Raw genomic sequence first — 27,118 nt, 5'->3', positions numbered from 1 at the left:
TAGCCCTGCATGAGAGACCCCCGGAGGAGGAGACCAGGGTGGTAGTATATGTCCCCACCACCACCCCATCCTTCACTGTCTCATTTGAAGGCAGCAGAGCAGCCCTTTCTCCTGTGTCTGACACAGCATCAGAGGCAAATGCCCCATTGTTGGTGAGGGAGGGCTGGAGGAAGGTTATGCCCTACACCTTCACCAGGCAGCAGGAGGGGGACCTTGAGGAATGGTTCCAGCAGAATGCCATCCTGTATGAAATGGAAAATGAGGGGTACAGGGACAGGAACAAGAATGGCATGCTTGCCATCCACTGCTCCACATGTGTGCTTAAAGTTCCATCTTTTGTCAAATCCCAGCGCCACTCTCTTTCAATCATCTGGTGTACTGGGACATTCCATCACATCATCTCCATTCACCCATTGAGACCTCTTCTTGTGCTTCCTCTTCACCCTTGCACTTCCCCTTCTGCCTTTCTTAAAAGGCTGCTGAAGCAAAACGGCTACTGCAAACAGCTGTAGTTGTATTTTTACTAACATCCTCCAAACTAGTTCCTTCCTTGCTTGGATTGTTCACAATGATTTGCCAGAGACCAACGTACATGGTCGAAGCCAGTATTCAACATAGTCGAAGGTGGTCTTCTTCATAGTCGAGGGAGGTCTTCAACATAGTCGGAGGAGGTCTTCAACATTGTCTTGGAAGGTCGTAGGAGGTTGTACACATAGTCGAGGAAGGTCGTAGGAGGTCGTAGGTCACCATGACCTTGATTTTTTTTTTTAAACGCTTAAGGTCGCCAGAGGTCGCGGTGGAAGTCTTCTAAGTGGGACAGGCCCTTTAGGATTCACTTATATGGTAGAATTTGTATAATATGTCTATCATTCCCTGTGTATAGTAATGCTATTGCATTGTTGCAAACAGGCCTGCCAATGGTGGTCAGGATTGTCCTGGTGTAAACTATGAATATCAGCTGTGTAACAAAGAAGATTGCCCACGGCATTATGAGGACTTCCGAGCCCAACAGTGTCAACAACGGAATTCGTACTATGAATATCAGAATATGAAACACCACTGGCTTCCATACGAACATCCTGACTGTAAGTTAAGTCACAATCTTTGTATTTACCAACATGTTTCAAAAAGATTTGATACATTTAAAGCAGTCTAATCATACTGATTCTTATTAGCAATAAAGAGATGCCATCTGTATTGTCAATCCAAGGAAATGGGAGGAGTCGTCTACATGAAACAATTGGTTCATGATGGTACTCGCTGTTCCTATAAAGATCCCTATAGCATCTGTGTAAGAGGGGACTGTGTGGTGAGTACAATTAATAACTTAGCTCCAGCATTTTCATGGAAAGTCGTCACCATATTACCTATGCCAGTACCTCAGATATTGAAGTAATTCTGTGATCTGATTTAAAAAATGCAAGTTGCCAAGTTGATATTTTAGTCCATTTTCTGATGCAAGACTCCTGGGCTCAGAACTTGTGTGCTGTGTTTGTGAGTTTGTTGAACCATGTTGCAAATGCAGAAATAAATCCCCTTCATTCATTCACAAGCGTTCTTCAAGACCATGGGAAACATTAGAATTATTCTATCCAGACTCAGCAGCATGGTTATTGGATGGCTAAAAAATGGGTGGGGAAGCATACTCCCATATCCCCCCCGCCTCCCCCCCCCCCCCACAAACACACACACACACACACACACACACACACACACACACACACACACACACATACACACACACACACACACACACACACACACACACACACACACACACACACACACACACACACACACACACACACACACACACACAAACCATATAAAATAGTCATATAAAGAAATTAACCCAGTGCTTCACCACTACTGTAGCTCTTGATTAGCAGCATCCAAATAGATTCTATTCCTAGAGTCAATAGGTTTCCATATTATAACCACCTCCACCTTGTAATCATGTCTCTTGGCTCTCACTGCAGTCCTGACTCAATTGACAGCCGTTGTCCAATATCTTGAACTACAGTACATGAGCACAGATTTCCTTCATCTAAATATTGGGAAGTCTGAAGCTCTTTGATCTTGGTCTGTCACAAATTCCACTCTCATCACCAACTACATCCCTCTCTAATGCAACTTATGTAGCACGGAGATGGGCCCTCTAGCCCATCATGTCCATGCTGCCCATTAAAAGCCCATCCATACTAATCACCTTTATCAGAATTTTGAACATTGCATTTGATGTCTTGGCAATTCAAGTGCTTGTGTAGATTCCTTCCAAAATGTTGTGAGAGTATGTATCCATCACCCACTCAGATAACAAACATCCTTCCTATAGTGTAGTGACCAGAACACACACTGCACCAGCTGTGGGTTAACCAAAGTTTTATAAAGTTGTACCATAACCTCTCTGCTCTTACATTGTATGCTCCAGCTAATAAATGCCAGTTTCCTTTATGCCTTCTTTACCATATCTATCTATACTGCCACCTTCAGGAATCCTTGAACTTTTACAATGAGGTCCCCCTGTACCTCAAAACTCTTTAGTATTGCATGCCATACCCTTGTTATTCCTCTCAAATTGCCTCATCTCAAACTTAACAGGATTAATTATTGTCATTGCTTTGCCTATTTTACGAACTGATTAATTTCTTCCTATAACCTTCTCAACCATACCACACAACCAATGTTCATATTATTTGCAAACTTACTAACCATATCTCTAACATTCATATTTGAATCTTTGAACGATAGGAAATGACATGAAAGACCCCAGCACCAGTCCAGCACTACACCACTGGCCACAGCTTTCCAATCACAAATCCCTACAACCCTTTACTCTCTGCTTTCTATCACTGCCAGCTTTGGATCCGACATTCCAAACTCCCTTGGATCCCATGGGCTCTAATCTTTTGAATCAATCTCAACTTTTGCAGAGGAGTTGCATCAACAATGCAGCCTTCATCTAAGCTCACTAAAACACCAAATACCTCTTCCTCTTTAATACTAACATGTTGAAGAACGGTGCATGGTTCCTTGAAGGTCGAGTAGGTGGTCAAAAATGCTTTTGGCGCTTTGGCCTTCATCAGTCAGAGTATTGTGTATAGAAGTTGGGAGGCCATGTTGCAGTTGTATAAGATGTTGGTGATACCGCATTTAGAATATTGTGTACCGTTCTGGGCACCATGTTATAGGAAAAATATTGTCAAGCTTGAAAGGGTTCAGAAAAGATTTACGAAGATGTTGCCAGGACTAGCGGGTGTGATCTAGGGAGAGTTTGAGTAGGCTGGGTCTCTATTCCATGGAGCACAAGAGGATGAGGGGAGATCTTATAGAGGTATACAAAATCATGAGAGGAATAGATCGAGTAGATGCACAGAGTCTTTTGCCCAGAGTAGGGGAATCGAGGACCAAAGGACATAGGTTCAAGGTAAAGGGGAAAAGATTTAATAGGAATCCGAGGGGTAACTTTTTCACACAAAGGTGTATGGAACAAGCTGCCAGAGGAGGTAGTTGAGGCTGGGACTATTCCATCGTTTAAGAACTAGTTAAACAGGTACATGGATAGGACAGGTTTGGAGGGATATGGACCAAACTCAGGCAAGTGGGACTAGTGTAGCTGGGACATTGTTGGCCAGTGTGGGCGAATTGGGCCGAAGAGCCTGTTTCCACACTGCATCACTCTATGACTCTATGACTCTATAACCCTCTCTCTAAATTCTCCATCTATTGTGTCCTTCTCGTTGATGAATTAAGCTGAGAAGTTTTTATTTATGTCTCACCTATCGCCTCCGGCTTCTCACAAAGATTGTTCCTTTGGTCGCTAATTAACCCTACTCTTTCCCTTAGCCTTTTGCTCCTAATATACTTATCAAAAGCATCAGAATTTTCCTCATTGGTGTCCACCAATTACATTTCATGCCCCTTTATGCCCTCCTGATCTCTTTTTTAAGTACATCCATACACTAGGTAAGGTGCTACTCGGGAGGGTTTAAACTAGATTGCCAGGGGGGTAGGATCCACTGCAGTAGTGCGGCTGGTGGGAGGCTTGAAGTCAGTACAATGTCGATGACAACAACTTCAGTCGACAGGATGGCCAGGAGCAGGGCAGTGAGTGAGGAAAGACGGGTGAATTAACTAACATTTATTTGAATGCCAGAGGCCTCACGGGTAAGGAGGATTACTTAGGGTGTGAACATGTACTTGTGACAGGGACATTATGGAAACCTGGCTAAGGGAGGAACAGGACTGGCAGTTTAATGTTCCAGGCTACAGGCGAGATAGAGGCGTGGGTAAGAGAGGAGGGCGTGTAGCTGTGTTGATTAAAGAGAATACAGCAATAGTCCGAGAGGACATTACTAAAGGATCATCCAGTGAAGCTACATGGGTGGAGCTGAACAATAGAAGGAAACCTTGTTCGGAGTGTACTATGGAACCCTAAATAGTCAGTGGGAACAGATCTGCTGGGAGATTGCAGACAGTGGCAAGACTAATGGGGTTGTCATTGTGGTGGATTTTAACTTTCCTAATATAGACTGGGGCTGCCATAGATGAGGTGGAATTTGTTAAGTGTGTTCATGAGAGTTTCCCCAGGCAATATATAGAGGTCTCTACAGGGTAGAGGGCAAAGTTTGACCTTCTCCTAGAGAATTTGGCAATGCAAATGATTGATGTATCAGTGGGGAGACTTTTGGGACCAGAGACCACAGCTTTATTACCTTTAAAGTAGTAATGGATAAGGACAGTGCTGCTCCTCAAGATAAAGTCCAAAGGTGGGGCTAGACCGTCTCAAGATTTCAGAATTTGCAGTTCCTTGTACCTCCTTGAATTATTCATAGTCACTATCTCCAAAATGCTTTCTCACCAAAACTTCAACTATTTACCTGGCTACCCTTAGGAATTGGCCCAACACTGGTCTGTTGTAATTGAACTATCAATGCACTGTAATCATTCCGTTGCCTCTGCAGCGGACCATATTGGAGTAATGGTGTTTGTTATGAATGATTATCTGCTATAACCGAACAAGGTGTAATCATGGTATGTAGTTGAAACAAAGAACGAAGACGCTGGTTTATACACTAAAGGACACGGTACCCGGACGTGGCACCGACAGACAAGAAGCCGAAGCCAAAGAACGGAATTGAAACGAGGCCGAAACGCCAATAAACCGAAAGAGTCTGAAGACGAAACGCCTATTAACCGAAAGGATGGGACGCCTAAATGCAAACTAACCGAAAGGACGGGACGCCTAAATCCCAAGGAACCGAAAAGCTGCGTCACCTAAAAGCAAACCTACCGAATGGCCGCTCTGTCGAAACGCCACCTACACGAAAGGCGGCTTCGCCTACAGGCCAAAGGACCGACTGCCGCTCAACAGAAAAGTTCAATAACGGACTTGATGTTGCCGGGAGGCGGGACTTGTCAGCGATTGGTCCAGACCCCCACGTCCATCACATCACTGTGAAGGCATGAACATTGTCCCAAACCTCCGCTCCACCCGACCCGCAGCCCGCGGAGGGTGGCCGTGGGAGAGTGGGGGCTGTCCCGAGGGATGCACACCTTCGGCCGCTTTCAACTTGGTGCTTGGGTTCAGATTGCCCAGTCACCTATGGCTTGTGTGGGAAAATGAACCCCATGCTCCCGACTCCCCCTTCTCTCTCCCCCTCTCTCTCCCCTCTTCTCTCTCCCCTTTTCTCTCTCTCCTCCTCCCTCTCCACTCTTCTCTCTCTTCTCCTCTCTTCCCCTCCTCTCCCCCCCTCTCTCTCCCTTCTCTCTCCCTCCCATCTCTCTCCCCCTTCTCTCTCTCTTCCCCTCTCCCCTCTTCTCTCTCTCCCTCTCTCTACCCCTTCTCTCTCTCTCCCTTCTCTCTCCCTTCTCTCTCTCCTCCTCTCTCTCCACTCTTCTCTCTCTTCTTCTCTCTTCTTCTCTCTCTTCTCCACTCTCTCCCCCTTCTCTCTCTACTCCGTCTCCACCCGCGGGAGCGTCCCACAGTCACTGACCGCAGTCGGAGGGAAGTCACAAGCCATAGGTGACTGGGCAATCTGAACCCAAGCACCAAGTTGAAAGCGGCCGAAAGTGTACAGCCCCCACTCTCCCACGGCCACCCTCCGCGGGCTGCAGGTCGGGTCGAGCGGCGGTTTGGGACAATGTTCATGCCTTCACAGTGATGCGATGGACGCGGGGGTCTGGACCAATCGCTGACAAGTTCCGCCTCCCGGCAACGTCAAGTCTGTTATTGGACTTTTCTGTTGAGCGACAGTCGGTCCTTTGGCCTGTAGGCGACGCCACCTTTCGGGTAGGTGGCGTTTCGACACAGCGGCTTTTCGGTAAGTGCTTTTAGGCGACGCAGCTTTTTGGTTCCTTGGGTTTTTCGGTTAGTTTGCATTTAGGCGTCCCATCCTTTCGGTTAGTAGGCGTTTCGTCTTCGGACTCTTTCGGTTTATTGTCGTTTCGGCCTCGTTTCCATTCCATTCTTTGGCTTCGACTTCTTTGCTTCGGCCTCTCGTCCGTCGGCGCCACGTCCGCACACAAAAGGACACAAAGTAGAGGAGAAACTCAGCGTGCCAGGCAGCATCTCTGAAGAACATGGATAGGTTTCTTCGGGACCCTTCTTCAAACTGATTCAATTTGCTGAGTTACTCCAGCACTTTGTGTCGTTTCACCTTAAAACTAGGCATCGATGCCGCTGGTCTGCACTAGTGGGTTCATCTTCATCAGCTACCGCATGGTCCGGTTAAAGCCGCTATTGTTGCGTTCCACGTTGTAGCTCCCGGTGACAGTGCTTTCTTCAGGCCGCTGCCATGACAGATCACACTTGGTCACTGCGGGTCTCCCTCCGCTCCCATCTGCTGCTGCTTCTTCCTGTCGGCCCGTCACTTTTTTCTGCTCCCTGCTCCACCACCGCCGTCTCATCCTTCGTCAATCGCGGCCTGAAGAAACGCTGTTCACAGCGACCACAACATGAGCCACAACAGCCGCCTCAACGCAGCATGTGGTCTTTGCATTCAAATTCAAAAGCCTAACATTGTGCAATAATTGACCCTGGTCAGTGAATGGGATACATAAAGGATCAATTGATGTTTTGATTAGAATCTTGGTTAAATCCTGTTTGGAGTACCGTGTTGAGAATCACAATTCAAAGATAATTATTAGCCAAAACATGGTATGATAGAAAATAGAACAAACAGTACAGCACAGGAAAAGCACACAAGCACACGATGTCTATGCTGAGCAAGATGCCATGTTAAACTAATCTCTTCTGCCTACATGCGATCCATTTCCCTCCATACCCATGTGCCTCTCTGAGAATCATCAGAATAAAATTAAAGTCTAAAGTATTTAATTATGAGAGCTGTGTGCAGAAACTTGACTTGTATTGCAATAGGTTTGGAAAGTTAAGATGTCATGAGAATTGATGACAGGTAAAAAGCACATTATTTTGCCAAGAGAACCAAGAATGAGGAGCTTTAGTATTAGCTGGGGCTAGGGATTCACAAGTAAAATCAAACAACAGATTCTTTACCAGTATATTGGTGGATATCTAGAATTTTTTTTTTAAAGCAAGGGTTACCTCATTAATTGAAGTTTTCTGGATTTGCTAGGTAAAGGTGTAATCCGATATAAAGTAGTTGAGGTGAAATGAGTTGAGTTGAGCTAATTTGTGGTCTAATTGAAAGGACCGAATGGCTTATCCTGGTTCCAAGCATTTTAATTCTGATTTAATGCTGCATTTTATTGCTATGTTGATTAACGTTTTACACCTACAGAAAGTGGGATGTGACAAAGAAATTGGTTCAAACAAAGTGGATGACAAGTGCGGAGTGTGTGGTGGGGACAACTCACACTGCAGGACGGTGAAAGGAACATTCACCAGAACACCAAAGAAGCAGGGTAGGAATATTCTGATCAACATTGAATTAACTCATTGAAGAATGATAAGGTCACTGTGGTAGAATTTTTAGGACATTTTACAAACTCTCACCAATTGGGATTACTCATACAGAAGTATTGCTGATTAGAATGATTAGAATTCATCTAAACCAAATAAACATGGCATTTTCTTACCTATTCTATATTTTGGGAGAATACTGACTGGAAAGTAGTGCAGGTCAAGACGGCATTACATCTATCTTCTGGCAGCTAAGCAGCTGGGCAAGTAAATACATTTCTGGCTATTTATAATCTGATATGCATCAAAGAAAAATGGACTTTGTAAAGGCCCACAATGATTAAATAGCTTTTATGATATTAAGATGTTCTTTCAATGGAGCTCAGATAGAGCAGAAGAGCATAGCTGCTGTAAAGTGCCCGGAACACATAAACGATTCCCACTAAACCTGACTGATGCTGCTCAATGTTTGCACATTGTGGGTTCCCGGTAACACGTGGGCAGGCTCTGGTGCTTCCCCAGGTGATGGTGGTGGATTCAACCTTCGGGAAATTGAATATCTCCTTCAGCTGTCAGCATCTCACTTGGGTGCCATCATTGCTAAGTATATGCCATGGTTTTCAACACAAAGGACTTTTGTTTTCCCTCGCCCTCACCCCCCCTCCCCTATATCACCCCACATACACACATACCTCTCCCATCCCCTCTGCTCCTCTTCAATGTGGAATGCTTAGAATGCATATGTGTATGAGAGAGAGACAGAGTGAGAGAGAGACCATGTGTGCTGTCTCAGCATCATTACCCGGTCTCCAGTCTTCTTACACCTCCTTGCCGTTGGACTAAGACCTTGTTCTGTCAAGAACTTGAGGCAGCTGGTGTATAACATCAATCCCAAATGAAAATAATTCACACACTGGCATCTTCCACTCCTCAGCACTGGAGTGCAAATAGCTCATCCTCGACCCCGAGGAACTGTTTAAGTAGATCGATGTTCAGAATTAAAGTGAACCATTCTCTACAACACACATCGAGCTACATCCAAACGCCATGGCCGCAATAGAATTAGTGCTGTTAGAAACAGTACAAAGGTAAAGTTGCCTGGAACTTGACAATTCAGTTTCAATCTAGGTGCCTGAAGTGCCACCCATACTGAGGCTGCAACATGGCGCAGCACAGGATATGGAAAACACCACAATTGCCTCTCACCGAGAATCATTCAGTGCAGATGGAGGCCATCATTCTTTGTCCACTTGTTGGCCCTTTGTCAGCTAATACTTGTCAGTTAATGGCTGGCTGCATGTCATTTGCTGTTTCTGCTGCTCCCTCCGCTACACAGCTAGTTGACCTTCCTGTTCCCCTCATCAAAAGGTTCACAATCTTCCAATGGTACTGTAGATTTGATGGCAGATTGCAGCAGATGCTGGACAGTCTTCAACATACAGAGTTATCAAGCCAGAGCTCCAACCAATGTAAAAACAACATCTTTGTGTTAGCTTTGGAAGTGCCTTCCATTCAGATTTTCCTATTCATATTTCTTCCTTGTTTGCACCTTGGAATTGTGCTGGTGATGTGAATTGCTGCAAAAGTGCATGGTAGCTACTGCCAGGATATCATGCCATGGCCTGTATTCATCTGTGTACAGTTGCAATGAGAGCCTTCCTTTGCTTTTTGCAAACATGGTGTCAAACATATACCATATAATTAGATTGGAAATTAATGGATGATGTTTTTAAATTAGAGACATTTTTAGATTGCATTACTTTTTAGATTGGTGGAGTGGGCTTGAGAGGTTACATGCTATACTCTAGCTCTCATTTCTTAGGTTTGTGTGTTCTCACGTTATAGTTTGCTTTCTATGTTGAAAATTACTCTGGGAAATGATTTGTGTGCCATGTTTGCCTCATCAGTGGTTTGAAGTCCAATTCTTACTGCCATAAGGGCAGAATCCAAATATGAAAAAAATGATGTTTACAAAAATAGGCAGGATTGTCTAACTCATAAGTATATCTTATCTGGAAGTTCACTTTGGGCACTTCAATCAAATTATTTGTTATCAAGATGCACATTTTCTCCTTGGACATGTGGAAGAAGGAAGTTGGAACGCTTGGATTTTGGGCCAAGGGACAGACTGATACAGCCCACCACTATATTTCAAGAACAAATCCCATGGTTAAAAACCACTAATGTAATAAATATGTCTCAGAACATAACTTAGAGAGAACCATGTAGGGTACGATGCAGAAAGAGGTCGTCGATATTCAGGATTGATTGACCTGTGGTGACTCTGTTGCAGCTAATCACTACCCAAACTCTTTCAACAGGTAAAAAATTAAACAAGAGATACAAAAACAAGCTTGGAACCTTGGGAAAACATGTTTGCAAGTATCCAGTCTGGCCTGAGCTGGACATTTCTCACACTTTTAATTTCTGCCACTTTTCTTTCATTGACTATAAACATATCTCATTCTAATAGCTGTTTTTGGTGCCTTTCATTGGAAATGTATGTCATTAACTCTACCTCATTTGTGGCAGAGTTACTTCTTTTACATAATGCTCATATTGGTAGTCCATGAAAAACACAACAATTAATTTTAAAACTGATTAAACCATTTTGTTCAAGGGCGAACCAGAGGAGCATTCATTTTACCCAAGGGTGCTAGAAACCTTGATATCTCTGAATCAAGGCACTCAAGTATTATTTTTGGTAAGTAAAGGTAACGATCAAGGAATGGACATCAGAGCATTACTTTTGCAAACTTGCTCATCATTCAGTTCATCCGCTGGCTCAGTGATTACTTTGCACAACTTTGTCATCACATAAGAAGGTGGACTTATGGCAAACACATACATTATTTTTCCTCATTGGCAGAGAGGAAAATGTAGCTTAATTGTATGTGTCACAAATCTGGTTGGCTATTTTAGCTGGAATTTGCAAAATGTGCATCAACTTAATGATTCCTTCATCAAAACAAAATTATACTAGAATGCTATATTAACCACTACTATGTATTCTTTCTTTTTGCTTCTATAATTGACCTTGACACATGCAAAGGCTACTTAAAGATGTTTGACATCCCACCTGGTTCTAGACATGTGTTCATCCAAGAAGACGAGGTATCTCCTCACATTCTTGGTAAGTACTAACCTGCCACAGCTTGACAAGTTTATCCATTGAAGCAACTAGTTACAATTTTAAGCACCAATCCAAACCTATTTGGTATTGATGCAAAGATTGTCTTAAGTTAACTGGCATTTATTCAAAGTTTGCAATGCCTCTTCTGCTCAGCTTTGTAAAGCTATTATACCAATAATTGTCCCACTGATTAAGGCTTGTGATTTCATGAAATGGTATTGGGAAAACAGCCACCACTTGCCAAATCAACCACATGTGCAGAATATAAAGATCACCACTTTTGGAGAGACACCTTAAAATAAACACACCACTGGCATATGTGGTCCTGCTCCTCACCCACCCACCCACAATGAAACCACTTGTGTCCCAGCTGGTCTCCCCTCATGCACACACCACAACTAATAGGTATTCCAGAGGCAAAGCTGGTTTTCAAGGGACTGTATCAGATCCATTTTTATGAAAACAGCCTTAGTAATATACTTAAATATGCCAGAAAATTGTCTTGAGTCACATAAGCTAAACTTGCAATATCGTAATGGGGACATGTTGTACTGCGTTTAAGAAATGTTGTTGCAATAATTTCAGTCAGATCAAATTTTGGAAGAAAGTACAGCATGAAGTTGGTTGTGTGATGCCTGTTTAGCATTTGAGCCTGAAGAAATTTCTGGTCTGTATTGGTTTTAAGCATGAAATAATTGTTAATATCCAAGGACTTACTTCAGAAACAACATACTGTTATTATAAGAGAATGATGTGAAGTGAAAATAATCATCATAATCAGAATAATATTTTATTAGCCAAGTTTGTTTTGCAGCATACGAGGAATTTCATTTACCATACAGTCATACCAATAAAAAGCAACAGAACACACAAAATACATTTTAACATAAACATCCACCACAGTTACTCCTCCACATTCCTCACCGGAGATACGATCCGGAAAACAATCACATCTCTGGCAAGGTAAGAGATTGAAAAAAAGTTTCCCCCGACTTCCCAGCCCAACCCCCACATAAAACAAACCAGAGAACATTGACAAACATTTAAAACACACTAAAAATACCAGAAAAAAAACGAAAAGACAGAGTGTTGGCGAGGCTGCCATTGTGCGGTGCCCCCTGGTGGTATATCATAATAATATCAAAGCTGCACAACTTCCACCTGTGTCTTTACTACTGGCAATGGTTCCTTGCTGGGATATGATTGCAAGGACGCTACTCTATCTCATGTATGTGTTGATTTTTCATGCAAAAATGCAGAAAGTATGTGTCAACAGAGATATCACAGGAAATTTGTAACTCCATCATCATTTGAAATTTACTCATGTGGAACTCCACAGCAAAGTCTCTCCCAATAATACTATGGGCCAATAGTTGAAGTAGTGATGTTGACACTGATATTGTTAATCCTGGCCAAATTGGAGAGGTTAGACCCTAAAATTGAGTAAAGGCTTAAGGGCTTCTAGGCCATTTGGTCAATTTAAAAGTGCTTTCTGTAGAAATGGGACAAGCTGCAGAATGGTGCCAGTTTGCCTAGAGCCTAGATCAGAAATGCAGGAAGGGAATGGGAACATCTGCAGACCCTGACAATTGGGTGCAAAATGCATAGAATAGATTGGATGAATGCAAACCAGACATAAACTTTGTAAATAATTGTAAATAATGTTGCAAAGCTTTACTTTGCTGAATCTTGATTGGATTAAGTATTGAGCCTTGTCTGGCTTTCTTGCATATCAGGGCAAATGTTGCGATGTTTGTTTCAAGTGAGAAACACTGTTTGAATACAATGTATTAGCCACTGTATTATTGGGTTAGGAAAATGTCTGTCATGTATGGGGTTAATCGATACTTGTAATTGGATTGTAAAGAGACTATCCCCATGTGGTTTGGCCCCTCGATGTCCGGGGACCTATAAAAGTTCGCTACCACGAGGTCCTGCGTCGATCCTCTGGGATAGTGCTTAGGACTGCGTGACCTTCTGGAGTGTCTCTGTTTGAGCGAGGCCTAGAGGGCTTGATCAGGGGGGGGGGGGGGTTAGCACTCCTTTGGGTTAGGGGCCCATAAAACACAGCGTGGAGTGGCCCAAAACTTGGTCGTAGTTGGCAGACTGCAGCTGCTTTAACGAGAGCCTGACGTGCTTCATTGGGCGAGGGATGGCCATCTATCCAGATTTGGTATCCAATTAGTGGGGTATTGAAACACAGGTCTGGTCTACATATTGATCTATCTTTACCGGGAACGCTGATTGGAAAGGTGCGTTCCGAAAATCGGCATCGACTGCCAGCGCGAAGAGGCTAGGCGTTGAACCCTCAGTGCCCAGCAGAGAGAGGTGTTTGCGTGAAGGTGTCTGAGTCCCTCCCTGGAGTGACAGACGAGGAACCTCGTAAAGCTACTGGGCTCGGTGGATAGAGTAATTGAATTCTGTGTAGATAGAACTTCGGAGTTTATGCATGTCGTATTGGCTGAGAATACTCTAGTGCATTCAAGATTTTTTCATTGGGCAATTTAGTTTGATTAGTGAGCCAGCGTATGTGGCGTGGTACGCACCAAACTAGGAGTTCGAGAACGAGTCTAGATTTGCAAAATCAAATTTCGAAATACAGTTTTCACATTGAAGTTCTGCCCGTACAGTAGAATTCGAATTCTGTGTAGATAGAACTTCGGAGTTTATGCATGTCCGTGATCGATTCCGAATAGTGGCTGATCAACAGTGAATAGTAACCCTCTGGTCGATGGTTGATTAGTTCCTGATAGCGAAGAGTGCATGAGAGACGGGAACCTGATTTGCTTGGTGAAAAGGAATCCGAATGCGAAGGGTACCCCTAATTCTGTAGATGGGATTGAGGTCCCCCTATAGAAGTCCAGTCTTACTGTGAGGATAGTAACATTCTGGAGGAAAAGTAGTCATTTAAGGAGTAGTACCCCTCAGCAAAGGGTAACCTACGAAGGGGAAAATCATTGGTATCGGAGGGAGAGGTTCACTGATTGATAACAGCATGATGTGGCGTTGAGATCGTGTGTTTGTAAACTGTGCACTAGCGCTTTAAATCTAGCTTTTTGTATTGTTATCGGATCCGAATTGTGTAAATATTTTGTGTATGTAAATAGAATTAGAGTGTATTAAGATTTAGAAAGTAAAGATTTAGAGTGTGCTAAATTCGCAGACCGCCATTTGTATTGTTGCATGTGTGAGTGTTTAAGGATTTAGATAATTGAAGTAAAAGTGTGTTTGAATTAAATAGTTGTAATTGTTTAGATTGTAGTATTGTGAGAATCTGAGTCGTGGTGGTTCGATCAGGGTTTGTTCTCTTTCAATTGCTTTGTCGCGGGAGGAGTCGTGCCGCTGACTGATTGCGCCACGATAAGGATTATTAAAGTGCGTAATTTATAATAAACAAATGTTTGTGGTTTATGTAGGAGTGGGGTTGTGCCTGATAATAATAGGTAGCGTGATATCCTGCTTGTGTACTGTGTTACTTGCCTGTCTGAAGATCATTTTCGGGTGTTTCTATTGAGGATTAAATGAGTGCGAGAATGTATTTGATTGTTCCCTGGAGTACTCTGATCCTTGAATGACTGGGGATTGAGAAAATTGGAAGGTTGAAAGGGTGTGGATTTGTGGGAGATAGGAGAGGAATTTGAATAGGAGAGTAGGATTAGTGGAGGAAAGGAGTAAAGAATTGCAAGATTGCGAACGCTTTGAGCCATTAGCCATTGTTCAGGAGCGAGCTTGATACATTTAGGGATCAAAAGGAAGGAGTGGAGGATTTAGGAATTTGGTTTCGGGTGTTCGGAAGCATGGGGAATAGTATAGATCGAGATATGACAGAAGAGGAAGGGAGCCCATTGTAACTAATGTGGAATGAGTTCCCTCACAAGGCAGGTAAATTAAGAAATTTATCAAGAGCGTTAACTAAGAAATTAGGAAACAAGCTGTGGCATTACAGTAAAAGGGATAAAAAGGGATTATTTGGCAGCATAGCAATAAAGAAAGTGCAAAAGAATTAATAGGGTTATGGAGAAAATATTATGAGAAACGGAAGGCAAATAAAGAGGTTAAGAGGATGGCTAGTTGGGAAAAAGTGATCGCTAAACTTGGAATAGAACTGAAGGAAGGTGAACTTGATCGACCTCCAGGCAGTAGTGGAGATGAGGGGAAACATACAGAACAAGGAAAAGGCAGATCTCCTGGAAGGAAATTAGTCCCTGTAAATTTAAAGATTAGGAATCCGATGGGTTTTTTTAAACATAGACATAGGTTAGTGCTGACTTCGAAGGGGAAGGAGATGAATATTTGGAAGATGGACAAATGTTAAGGCTAGTGGAAGTTCACAGCTCCCACCATGTTCCTCTTGCATTTCCCAGGCTTCACTAGCACCTTGTATGACGTGTCTGTAATAAATATTTTAGGTCTGCAGAATCTATAACAACTCCTGCAGATTCTACATCTGAATAGATTCTACCAACATCAGATACTAGGGTACCAGATTCTTCGACCCTATCCACTCCATCATTGATAGATCGTCCAGTGCCTTATGGCACCTGGAGTAGAATGAAGAGGTTAGATCAGGTGTTTAAAGAAAAGTAAGGTATGTTAGATATATTGCAACCGCCAGGGTATTTCTGTGAGACACAACCTAGGCTGATTACACGAGTAGTAAGAAAAAGGAACGATTTATTTGTCAGTATCGGGAAACCCCTAGTGAACGGGAAGATTCATCTGAGGGTGAGACAGTGATTGAAGATACCGAGATAGATTTTGATGCAATCGAAAGTTTACAAATCAAACAGATATCCCATAGGCAGTTCCCAGTAAGGGAAGGGGCGGGTACAGCGGATTCGACCAGCGCAGTAAGTATGAATAATCCCCGTGCCACAGACGTCCATACTCCGTGGAAGCCCCATGAAATAATGGCAGTGCTAAACAGAATCCCTGATAGAAAGAACTCACCTGTTGCTTTTATAGATCATTTAAGAACCACAATGCGTGTATATCATGCAGATTCCCGGGATTTGTGGGAAATCATACAACAGATAATTAGTCCAGCTGAAAATACCAAATTTCTAGTAGCCCTAGGACACCTAACTTATGAAGCCTTGGCAAACGTAGTCATTGATGACAGTGCAAGAGAAGAGGCTGTTTTAACGGTCCTTGCAAAAACGTATCAGACACCAAGTGATTTAAAACGAAAAACCAGAAAAGGGTGAAGGAGCAGACGAATTTCTGGACCGTTTTTCAAAATTATGTATGGACCAATCAGGTGACTCAGAATGGAGCAAGTTCCCCTCAGTATTGTGCTATCTTATTGAATTGTCTCCCCACTAAAGTAGCGGACTTGATTAAGACTGATAACAGGAACTGGTCTGAGAACTGAGCCAGTCAAATGGCCAGAGCTGTGAGGCACTATTGGAAGGTGGGGTAGGAACCTGGAAAATTATCCTGCAACTAGAAGAGAAAGTGAACGTATAGCCAAGAAAGAATTGCCAAGATTTAACTCTGAACCATGTTTCCCAGAGTACCAGCAAATTACAGATTGGGAGAAATTAGGGTTCCAGATTACTCAGATTATTATCACAACTACACTCCCAATTTAGAACCCATTCCAATGGAACCAAGGGGTAGAATAAAGCCAACCATATTGCCTAATCAATGCTACACTTGTGGGGGGGGATGAGACATTGGAGTCGGGCCTGTCCAACAAGGGAGCGAGTGAGAGAGAGGGGTCAAAGAAGGGATTTCCAGGATTATGCAGAAATTTGAGATCCTAGAGTATATAGAAACATCCTTGATCCCAGGAATTATGGGAGGTCCTTTAATTCAAGAGACCACTGGGACCCAAGAGAACAGAGAGAGAGAGAGATGGCCTGAATGTCAGAAACCAAGAAGCCACACACCGTTCACTCAAGCTAACCCATTTTCTCAGTCCTGACTTACCAACCCGTCCAGAGATTGGGGTCGTGGAGACATGACCCCTACTCTAGAACCCCTTCAAGTAATTTACCAGAATGAACAAATTGGATGTACTATTGTAGTAAAAACTGAAGATCACATAACAGAAAATTGTAAACAATCTTATGAATCTTATGACTGCCCCAGAAAACCCCATAGAGCAAAGAACATTGTAAATCAAGGAGCTTATTACAACTGTACACAATTAGGTCATTGGAGCAAGGAGTGCCCGGCAGGATGAAAGAAAAATCAAGGGGCAATAAAGAAAGTAAGAAAAGGAACATAATAGCTGGTGTGAGAAAGAATGGCACTGGGGAGAGAAGAAACAAACTTAATGTCGAAACTGACATCAGGAAAGAAGAAGAAGAAACCTACCCTAGTGCCCAACTTTAACATCATCTACTTTTGACGCCAGTGAAGGAAGAAAAGTGGCAATATCAAATCTTTCCTAAAGAAACAATACCGACAACCTATGACGACTGTTGGGGGAAGCTCCACTTTAAAGAACCGAATTTGTATTTGAAAAAGACATACCTCTGTGGTTCGGGGCAAAATATTCGCTTTGCGCCAAAATTTAGTTGTAAATAAATTGATTTAAAGAGGGCTTATGGAATATAGTCTTAAAAATTGTTAGAGAATTGACTGATGACTTGGCATTCTTCTATTGTCTCACCCATAGGAGGATAATCGAAGATGGGACGGGACTATTTAGTTGCTATCGAGAAAGGGACAGACCCTAGACAGACAGACCCTATCAGGAATTAATTCATACCCTGGAAACGTAAGGTGGTAGTATAAAATGATGAGGAAGACTAAAAATTTACGAGTTCCCCTCGGAAAGTCAATACTAACCATCCAGAAAGAGATACTTAGAGATAAAAGGAAACTAGTATAAGCGAGAACCCCTAGACTGAGAGCTGAGCCAACATACCAAGGAAGAAGTACTGGAGGGGAAGTCTATTGAATTAGGAGAAACTTGAATGGGTGTGGAGATATCAGAGTCGATGTATTTGACCAATGGATCTAAATTGTTTAACACTTGATGGTAAAGTGGCTTCTATTATCAAGGTGGAAAGAAATTGTCCCTAGATTTAGATTTGGAATTCTTAATTGGCTTTATAATGAAATTGACAACAAATGGAAATTGATTGTTTAAATTTGAACAGCTGGGAATTCCACAGGCATTGGAATGGAATTGTGTTATCGACCACAATGCTGTGGAATGAGAAGGATGAGATGGACACTGAAATTTAAAAGAGTAAATTGAAGGCCGAGACTGAATTTGGTTAAATTGGTACATTTATCATGGTTTGCTTTAAGTTAGTCACGCCTGTAGGGATATCTGAACTGAACCCAGCTGAAATTGATATGAGAAACCGTTATCAGATACACAGGGGGCACCGTCCTGTTGGGTATGGCTTGCCTGCCTGCAGCTGTCCGTCCTATCACTACTTTTTTAAATTTTTAGTATGTTAAAAAGTGTTCTGTTTGGAGATCTATCCTTTTTATGTGTGGGGGGTGGGGAGGAGAAGGGGGAAACTGTATTTCCCAGTCCTTACCTGGTCGGAGAGGCAGCTTTCCTCCGAGCAGCAACTTCGACCCGTCCTCACGGCCTACCATCGGGGTCTGGAGCAGCATTTCCTGAGGGGACTGGCCAGAACCACGGCTTCGGCGGTGGCACAGCGCTGGAGCACTATCGCGGAGCAGTGCAGGCGATGCCTTGACCGGGTCGCCACGCTGGAGCTCCGGTGTGCTGAGTCCGCCGCCGAACATCGCGGAGCTGCGGGACTGTGGTGCAGCCAGCCGCGGGCGGCGGCGCTGACCTTAAACATCGCCGAGCCTGGGATCTCTCGCCAGGATCGCCAGTGGTGGAGCTCCGTCCAGCGCGGCCTGTTGGCTTCGGAAGCCGCGGTCTCCGGTAAGGATGCGGCCGTTCCAGGCATCCCAAGCTGCTGAGAGGGTTCTCCCGACGCCGGAGCACCATCGCCCGGCGAGAAGGGCCTGAAACATCGGGCCCCGTAGTGGCGACTGCGGAGGCCTCAATAGGACAAGGGGATGGGGACTGGCCTTTGTGCCCCCTCACAGTGGGAACCATTGTGGGGGGATGTTTTTATGTTTTATGTTAAATTTCTTTATAATGTTATGTTGTATTCTTATTAATGGGCTGCAATGGCAACTTGAATTTGGTGTATGTGACAATAAATGAACCTTTGAACATATTGTAACATCGTGTGAATACGGAGAGGGCTGATTAGTGTTGATCCTAGGATAGTAAAGAGTATATTATAGAATAGAATAGTAATAAGAATAAGAATACAGTGATAGAGTAGAATATAATCGAGCATAATAGTGAAATGGAAAAGGGATAGTATTGCAGAATTATAGTGAATGTATGGGGAAGCACTGGTGCATGAATGGTAACTTGCTTTGTCCCAAGTTTTTCAGGAATTATAGGTTATAGGTTCGACTATGGAAAGGTATGGAAGAATGGGCAACAACACAGATGGAGGGAATTCACGCCCACGAAAACACGGGAGGTGAAGACTCATCAGACAGAAATTGTGAAGCTACACACACAAACACTCGGGAAGCTTGATAAGATTCTGGGAAGAAACATCATCATCTTGTGGTTGTTGATAGATGGAAAATGTAATGGGCACACATATGTATATCTGGTTATCTGATTATCTGACTACTTAGTTATCATAAATGATGGTTTATCATATATGATAAAAGGAAGAAATGTTAATCCTGGCCAAATTGGAGAGGCTAGAACCCTAAAATTGAGTAAAGGCTTAAGGGTTGCCAGGCCATTTGGTCAATTTAAAAGTGCTTTCTGTAGAAATGGGACATGCTTGAGAATGGTGCCAGTTTGTCTAGAGCCTAGATCAGAGCTGCAGGAAGAGAATGGGAACATCTGCAAACCCTAACAAATAGGTGAAAAATGCATAGAATGGATTGGATGAATGCAAACCAGACATACACATTGTACATAATGTTGCAAAGCTTTACTTTGCTGGATGTTGATTGGATTAAGTATTAAACCTTGTCTGCTTTTCTTGCATATCAGGGCACATGTTGCAATGTTCGTTTCCTCTGAGAAACACTGTTTGAAGACAATGGATTAGCCACTGTATTATTGGATTAGGGAAATGTCTGTCATGTATGGGGTTAATCGATCTTCTGGGAGAGTGTTTAGGACTGCGTGACCTTCTGGAGCATCTCTGTTTGAGCGGGGCCAAGAGGGCTTGATCAGGCAGATACGAGGATCGAACCCGCGGTGGTTAGGTACAGTAGTTGGAACTGTAATTGTGTTTTGTGAAAATAAAGTTTAGATGCGCAAGTGCTTGATTCAGTGCTTTTTGACTGAAACTAGACTGGGGGGAAGCTTAGAACGAGCTATTTACAATATCGCAAGATTAAAGTTAGGGATCTTTAATTCTCAGCTTTTCTAGTGTGCCAGTTGAATGTCTCACCTAGAAACTGCAGCCTCATTGGTGACTTTATCCCTCTTCACTCACTGATAGGCATCTTGAACTTCGGAACATAAAACAAAACAGCATTGTCAATCTAACTCATTCCATCAGCCTCCCTGTTTATGTGTCTATCTAAATGCCTCTCACAAGCCTGCCTCTCATATCACTTTTAAATCGTGCTCCTCTCACCTCAAACATATGTCCACCAGTTTTAGACTTCCCTACTCTGAGAAAAAGATTGTGACTATTGGCCTCTCAAGAATTGATATACTGTACTTCTCTAAGAACACCGCTTAGCCTCCTTATGGAAAAGCAGTCCCCATCTATCCTATCTCTTCTTATAACCCGTCCACCACTGCTGACAACATCCTTGAGAATATTTTCTGCACCTTTTCTAATTTAAGCCCATCCTCATTGGAAGTATTTCAGATTTCTGGGGAGATGAGCCATCTATGTTGTGAAGCAATGGAATGGGACACTAACCAATAGTTTTCCGACAAAAACAAAAGCATCACTGATTCAAGCTGTTTGGATATTGCTGGGTTTTGCAGTCAGATACTTTAGAAAGTAATGAACAATTAAAATCTAGCATGTTCATTACTGTTTTTATTTGGTGATTTATTGTAGTGCTATAGATGACTAGATTTGAAAGGTTATGTTCTTTTGTGTAAGCCAGCATCTGTAGTCCCTTGTTTCAACTTTCTATCCGTTCCAAACCTTCTATCCTTCAAGTTAAGAAGGATATGTGGGGGGCTCATTAAAACTTACCGAAAAGTGAAAGGCCTGCATAGTGTGGATGTGGAGAGGATGCTTCCACTAGTGGGAGAGTCTACGACCAGAGAGCATAACCTCAGAATAAAAGGACACACCTTTAGAAATGAGATGAGAAGGAATTTTTTAGTCAGAGGGTGGTGAAACTGTGATATTCATTGCCACAGACAATTGTGGAGGCCATCATTAGTTATTTATAAGGTGAAGATTGACAGATTCTTGATTAATAAAGGTGTCAAGGTTAATGGGGAGAAGGGTGAATAATGGGGTTGAGAGGGAAAGATAGATCAGCCGTGATTGAATGTGGAGTAGACTCAATGGGCCGAATGACCTAATTCTGTTCGCATGATGTATGGACTTAATTATTCTTTCTTTCTACACAGACGCACCAATTAGGTTCACAATCATACTCGGTCCCCTTCCCCAGTTAATGCTGTTACTCTCTTAATTCGCACTCACACTCTCCAATCTCTGTCCACAAGTTCTCATTCCCACACTCCCACAGTTAATACTGGAGATCTTTCTGTTTTTCCAGTTCACGCTGACATCCACTGTCCTCCTTTCAGTTCACACTGACACTGCATTCCTTCTGGTTGACATTGGCACTGACTTGCTTCCTCTTCAAATAATCCACATTATCCCACTTGTTTATACTGGAACTCACTGTGCTCCTTCTATTTCACGCTGATGCTGTCCTCCTTCCAGCTTACACTATCCCTCTCTGCCCTCCTAGCAGTTCACGCTGGTTATCTCCACCCTTCAATAACCAAAAATACAGGCAATAACTACGGAGTACTATCAAGGGTTCTGATGGTTGATACTCAGAGCCACTGCCACAGGGTCAGAATCTCACTCCCCTGATTTATGTTTTAATTATGCATGGATTAATAAATTCAACAATAACTTTTATAAATGTATCAATGATATAACATTCCAGCACCAACAGTCTCTTGTGTCCCAATTTTACTGCTCCACTGTGATATTCCTTCAAAGTATTGCTACTTATCATTGTCCACTCTCCGATGGGATTTCTCTCACAGCTCCCCTTCTGTGATTCCTGCTGTTCAGTAATGTTCTGACCCAGACACTATCACTTGTCACACTATCACTTTGTCACCCACCCCACTTTCCCAGCTTTCTTCCCCCCCCCCCCCACTCTAATTATCCTGAAGAAAAGTCCTGATCCGAAGAGTCCTTTGTCCCTTTTCTCCACTGATGCAGACTGACCTGTTAAGTTCCTTCAGCATTTTGTGTTTTGTTCAAGGGTTCAACATCTACAGTCCTTTGTGTCTCCACTTTTCTATGATTTAAGATGGTTTAAGGAATTTGAAGAATGGCAAAATGTAATGAAATTAACCTGTTGTCTATTCAGGACTCTAATGTTTATCAAACTATTACAGTATGTACAGGAAAGACCTGCTGAAGCTGGTTTAAACCAAAGATAGACACAAAATGTTGGAGTAACTCAGAGGGTCAGACAGCATCTCTGGAGAAAAGGAATAGGTGACATTTCGGGTCGAGACCCTTCTTCTGAAAAAGTATGAAGATGGGTCTCGACCAGAAACGTCACCTATTCCTTTTCTCCAGAGATGCTGTCTGATCCGCTGAGTTTCTTCAGTATGTAGATGGGTCAAGCACTGTATAAAAATACCAATGGGTTACCCATTGTATAAAAAATCCATCCTGTTGAGTTGGGTGATCTTTGTACATACAGTATACTGGGATACATTTCAACATTGTTTCAGCACATTGAATTGATCAGTAAAGTTTCACTTGGCCATGATTCCTGGTGTCCATCCAACAAATCCTGTTGAAAATCACGGTCACCTGATTATTTCTGCTGAAAGTAGTTACTGTTATGTGAATCCTGTTGAAATATGTGGAGACTGGTTGAGATTGCAATTGGATCTGCTGTCAAACTCACTGCTTACATTAACAGAGCTCGTGTGTAGGAATTAAATAACCGAGGAAACCCACTCTTGTCAAACAAGTCTTTAGTATGGATTCAACACATTCCCTGGGAGAGGAAAAGGAGAAAAATAATCCATATGTACAAAAGTAACAGAAAGTAAATATAGACATTCATTGTCTATGTAACACTTACGGCATTCATATTGGATCATAATTACCAGGCATTCACCCTGTTCACATTCTGTTCACATCCCCATCACTGCTCACATTCCACTCATCTATTGCAGGGTCTTGACAAAGTGTCAACAGCTCCTTCCCACTGCTGCTGATCGATCTGCTGAATTCCACCAGCAGTTTGATTTTTGTTTAATTGTTTCTAATAGTTCTAACATCCTTCCCTGGCTGTTCTTTTGCTTGCTGAGTAATATCTGAATGTCTTATATTCATATTAAATAGGCAACAAACCAGCTTTTCTTATATATTTTTCGATGTTGAATATCCATTGTATGTTTTTGCATATTCATATCATATGTTAAAAATTGCCCCAAATAATTAATTCAATAGATTTCCACCATAGCTGTGTTGAGAATTAAAACTGATATGTTGATAAGTATTTTCCCATACATACCTCAGTTTTCTTTTCTAATCAGCTGTCAAGAACCAGGCTACAGGCCATTACATTCTGAATGGTAAAGGAGAGAAAGCCAAGACAAAAATCTTCATTGAGTTGGGAATAGAATGGCAGTACACCTTGGAGGACAATATGGAAACTCTCCATACAGATGGCCCTTTGCATGATGCTGTGGTGGTCCTGGTGAGTGTTTTTTTTAAATTTAATCTTGTTATCAATAATACAAAAAAAATTGACAATGCTAATGACTTCAGATCTCTGAATAAACAGGAATAAAATTTGTAAGATAAAAGGATAAAAGCACTCATTAATAGTGAGATTCCTCCAACACTAGCTTCTTACAAGAAGCTATTCTCAATGAGGAAAGTCTGGAAAAATTGATACCACATTGTCATAGTCCTTTTAACCCACTTCAGATAATCACTGACGTTAAAGAAAATGTCAAAACATTTATCGTAGCAAACATTTTAGAGACGCATTGTGCAAGCAAAATGTTTCAGCTTTTAAGTGGCACTAGACTGTGGGACCCGTAGGCTTGGGGGACAGGAGGCTTGGTCCCCCAATGCAATATTGCACCAGCTCATTTCCCCTCATCCCTAGCACTATCTCCCCCTCCTCTTCACCCTCCCCCTTCTTTCCCCTCTCCTCCTCCCCTCCCCCAATCACTCCCTCACCTCTCTCTCCCTCTCCTTTCCTCTACCCTCAGTCACTCCCTCCTTCCCTCCCTCCATAACTCATCTCCCCTCCCTACCCCCCTCCTATCCCTCTATCCCCCACCTCCCCCACTCCTCACCTCCCCCCACTATCCCTCCTAACCTCCCCCACTGCCCTCCTCTCCCTATATTCCCCCTCCTCCCCCACTCCCCCCTCCTCTACTCCCCCCTCCTCTCCCTCTATTCCCCCTCCTCCCCCACTCTCCCTCCTCACCTCCTCCCTCTTCTTTTCCCTTTTCTCCTACCCTCCCCAATCCCTCCCTCACCTCTCCTTTCCCTTACCCTCAGACACTCCCTCTCTCCCTCCATAACTATGCTCCTCTCACTACTCCCCTCCTCTCCCTCTATCCCCTCTCCTCCCCTACTCTCCCTCTCCAGGATCTCGAGGTTGTCGCTCCTCGCCCTTCTTGCGAGCCCCGGAGGAGCCTCAGACATCAGCGCACTCAGAGCCAGGCCTCGGATCGGTCCGGAACTACCAGCAGCTACGGCCACGCCAGCGTGTGGACGGCGGGGGGGGGGGGGGGGGCCATGCCAGCGTGTGGATGGATGGGGAAGAGCCATGAGGGAGAGGGGGGTATGACGGGGGAGGGGGCAGGAGCTAGCGAGGGGGACCAGAGGGGAAGTGGCTGGAGCTGCGATGGCGGTGCGTTTGGGACTCGCAGCGGGCGTTGGACGTTCTCCTCCGCCGGGATCAGATTCACCTCTTTCCATTTGGCGACATCGCCGCGCCGCTTCCGGTCCCTCCGAAAATTGTGTCCTGTGGGCGACTTCCGCCGGCCACCCGCAGCTTCCCTCAGCTCCAGTAAAGATGCGATGGCGCAGGAAGGGGCAGGCCGTCCCAGGGAGTGACAGGAGAAGAGATCAATCCGTGTGGCACTGACTGGCAGGAGAGGAGATCGATCTGCGCAGACGCGTTTTTTCCAATTTTTAAACCTAGCTAACTTTTACAATATACCACCGATCAGTTGTACTTGTTGCACTCGCAGCACAGGAGAACGGTGAGTGAGCTGGCAAAAAATTGTAGCGCTATCGCGTGCCGTTTTTGCGCAAATAGAAAAACCATGTAAGCCGGAAGAGCATATGATCAGAGCTTTAGTTGTGTATAGATAGAAGATAGATGTATTTAACATTGTAGCTTAGGGCAGGACGAAAGTCCCGATGAGGGGATCTTTTTCAAAACATATATAATTCTTAAGGGATTGGACAGGCTAGATGCAGAAAATATTTTCCCAATGTTGGGGGAGTCCAGAACCAGAGGTCACAGTTTAAGAATAAGGGGTTGGCATTTAGGACTGAGATAAGGACAAACATTTTCACCCAGAGAGTTGTGAATCTGTGGAATTTTCTGCCACGGAAGGCAGTGGAGGCCAATTCACTGGATGTGTTCAAGAGAGTGTTGGATATAGCTCTGAGGGCTAACAGAATCAAGAGATATGGGGAGAAAGCAGGAACAGGGTACTGATTCTGGATGATCAGCCATGATCATATTGAATGGCAGTGCTGGCTCGAAGGGCTGAATGGCCTACTTCTGCACCTATTTTCTGTTTCTATCTAGACTTACCTTTAAATTGAATCCCATTTGAGGAGCTACCAGTCTCAGGATGGACCTACACCGTAGCTGTTATTCTCAGCATGCTTGCAAAAATATGTATTTACATAATGCATTTAGCAATGGGCCCATGTTGTTTCAATGTGACATAATCGGAAAAAGAAACGTAAATTGACCAAAATGATGATTAAAATAGTAGATCTTCATCATTTTTAAGCAAATTGTGTAGGGAGAGTGATCAGTGTTCAAGGATAGCCCTTTGTTTAAATAGCACCAAATGTTCCCTCTCATTAAAGTCCTGCTCTCATAGTTTTGTTAGTCCCCCCCCATTTAGCTGTTTAACCATCTCTTATCCAGTTATACGCATAAATTATTTAGAGTAATGCCTGCAGTTCTGGTCACCACATTATAAGAATTATTAGAGGCTTTAAAGAGGATTCAGGTTCACCAAGATGTTACTTGGGTTGAAGAAAATTAGCAATTATGAGATGTTGGACAAGCTGGATTGCTTTCTTATGAGCGTCAGAGGCTGAGGGAAACCTGATTGATGTATATAACATTAAGACAGGTTTATAAAGGGTAGATAGAGTTGTTTTCCTAGAGTGGAAACGTCATATATTAGAGGATATTGGTTTCAAGCGAATGGAGGACAATGTAAAAGAGATATAGGATGCAAGTATTTTAATTTAGTTTAGTTTAAAGATACAGTGCGGAAACAGGCCCTTCGACCAACCGAGTCCGCACCCACCTGCGATCCCCGCACATTAACGTTATCCTACACACACTAGGGACAATTTACACTTACACCAAGCCAATTAACCTACAAACCTATACGTCTTTGGAATGTGGGAGGAAACCAGAGGTCTTGGAGAAAACCCATGCAGGTCATGGGAAGAACGCAAAATTCCATTCAGACAGCACCCGTAGTTGGGATCGAACCCGGAAGGCAGCAACTCTACCGCTGCACCACTGCGCCATTTCCACAAAGAGTGATGGGAACTGGAACGAGCAGCCAGGGAGGTGGTGGAAGTATGTACCCTGGCAACGTCTAAAATACATTTAGACAGTGGATAGAGTGATACGGACCATATTCATGAAGC

At 43.4% G+C, this 27,118-nt stretch overlaps 1 protein-coding gene across 1 annotated transcript in view; it reads left to right on the top strand.

Annotated features, from left to right (window-relative positions):
* Positions 1-27,118, top strand: part of adamts3 (ADAM metallopeptidase with thrombospondin type 1 motif 3) — a 268,172-nt gene that overhangs the window by 229,812 nt on the left and 11,242 nt on the right. The window contains exons 13-17 of the mRNA XM_033017939.1: positions 910-1,085; positions 1,176-1,309; positions 7,764-7,887; positions 10,938-11,018; positions 23,776-23,939. Coding sequence (XP_032873830.1) covers positions 910-1,085; positions 1,176-1,309; positions 7,764-7,887; positions 10,938-11,018; positions 23,776-23,939 — 679 coding nt within the window. The remainder of the gene's footprint in view (positions 1-909; positions 1,086-1,175; positions 1,310-7,763; positions 7,888-10,937; positions 11,019-23,775; positions 23,940-27,118) is intronic.

This window comes from Amblyraja radiata, chromosome 3 (assembly GCF_010909765.2).
Source record: "Amblyraja radiata isolate CabotCenter1 chromosome 3, sAmbRad1.1.pri, whole genome shotgun sequence".
In the NCBI taxonomy this organism is placed as follows: Eukaryota; Metazoa; Chordata; class Chondrichthyes; order Rajiformes; family Rajidae; genus Amblyraja; species Amblyraja radiata.
The sequence above is the reverse complement of the archived record's forward strand: the minus strand, read 5'-3'. Positions and strand labels throughout refer to the sequence as shown.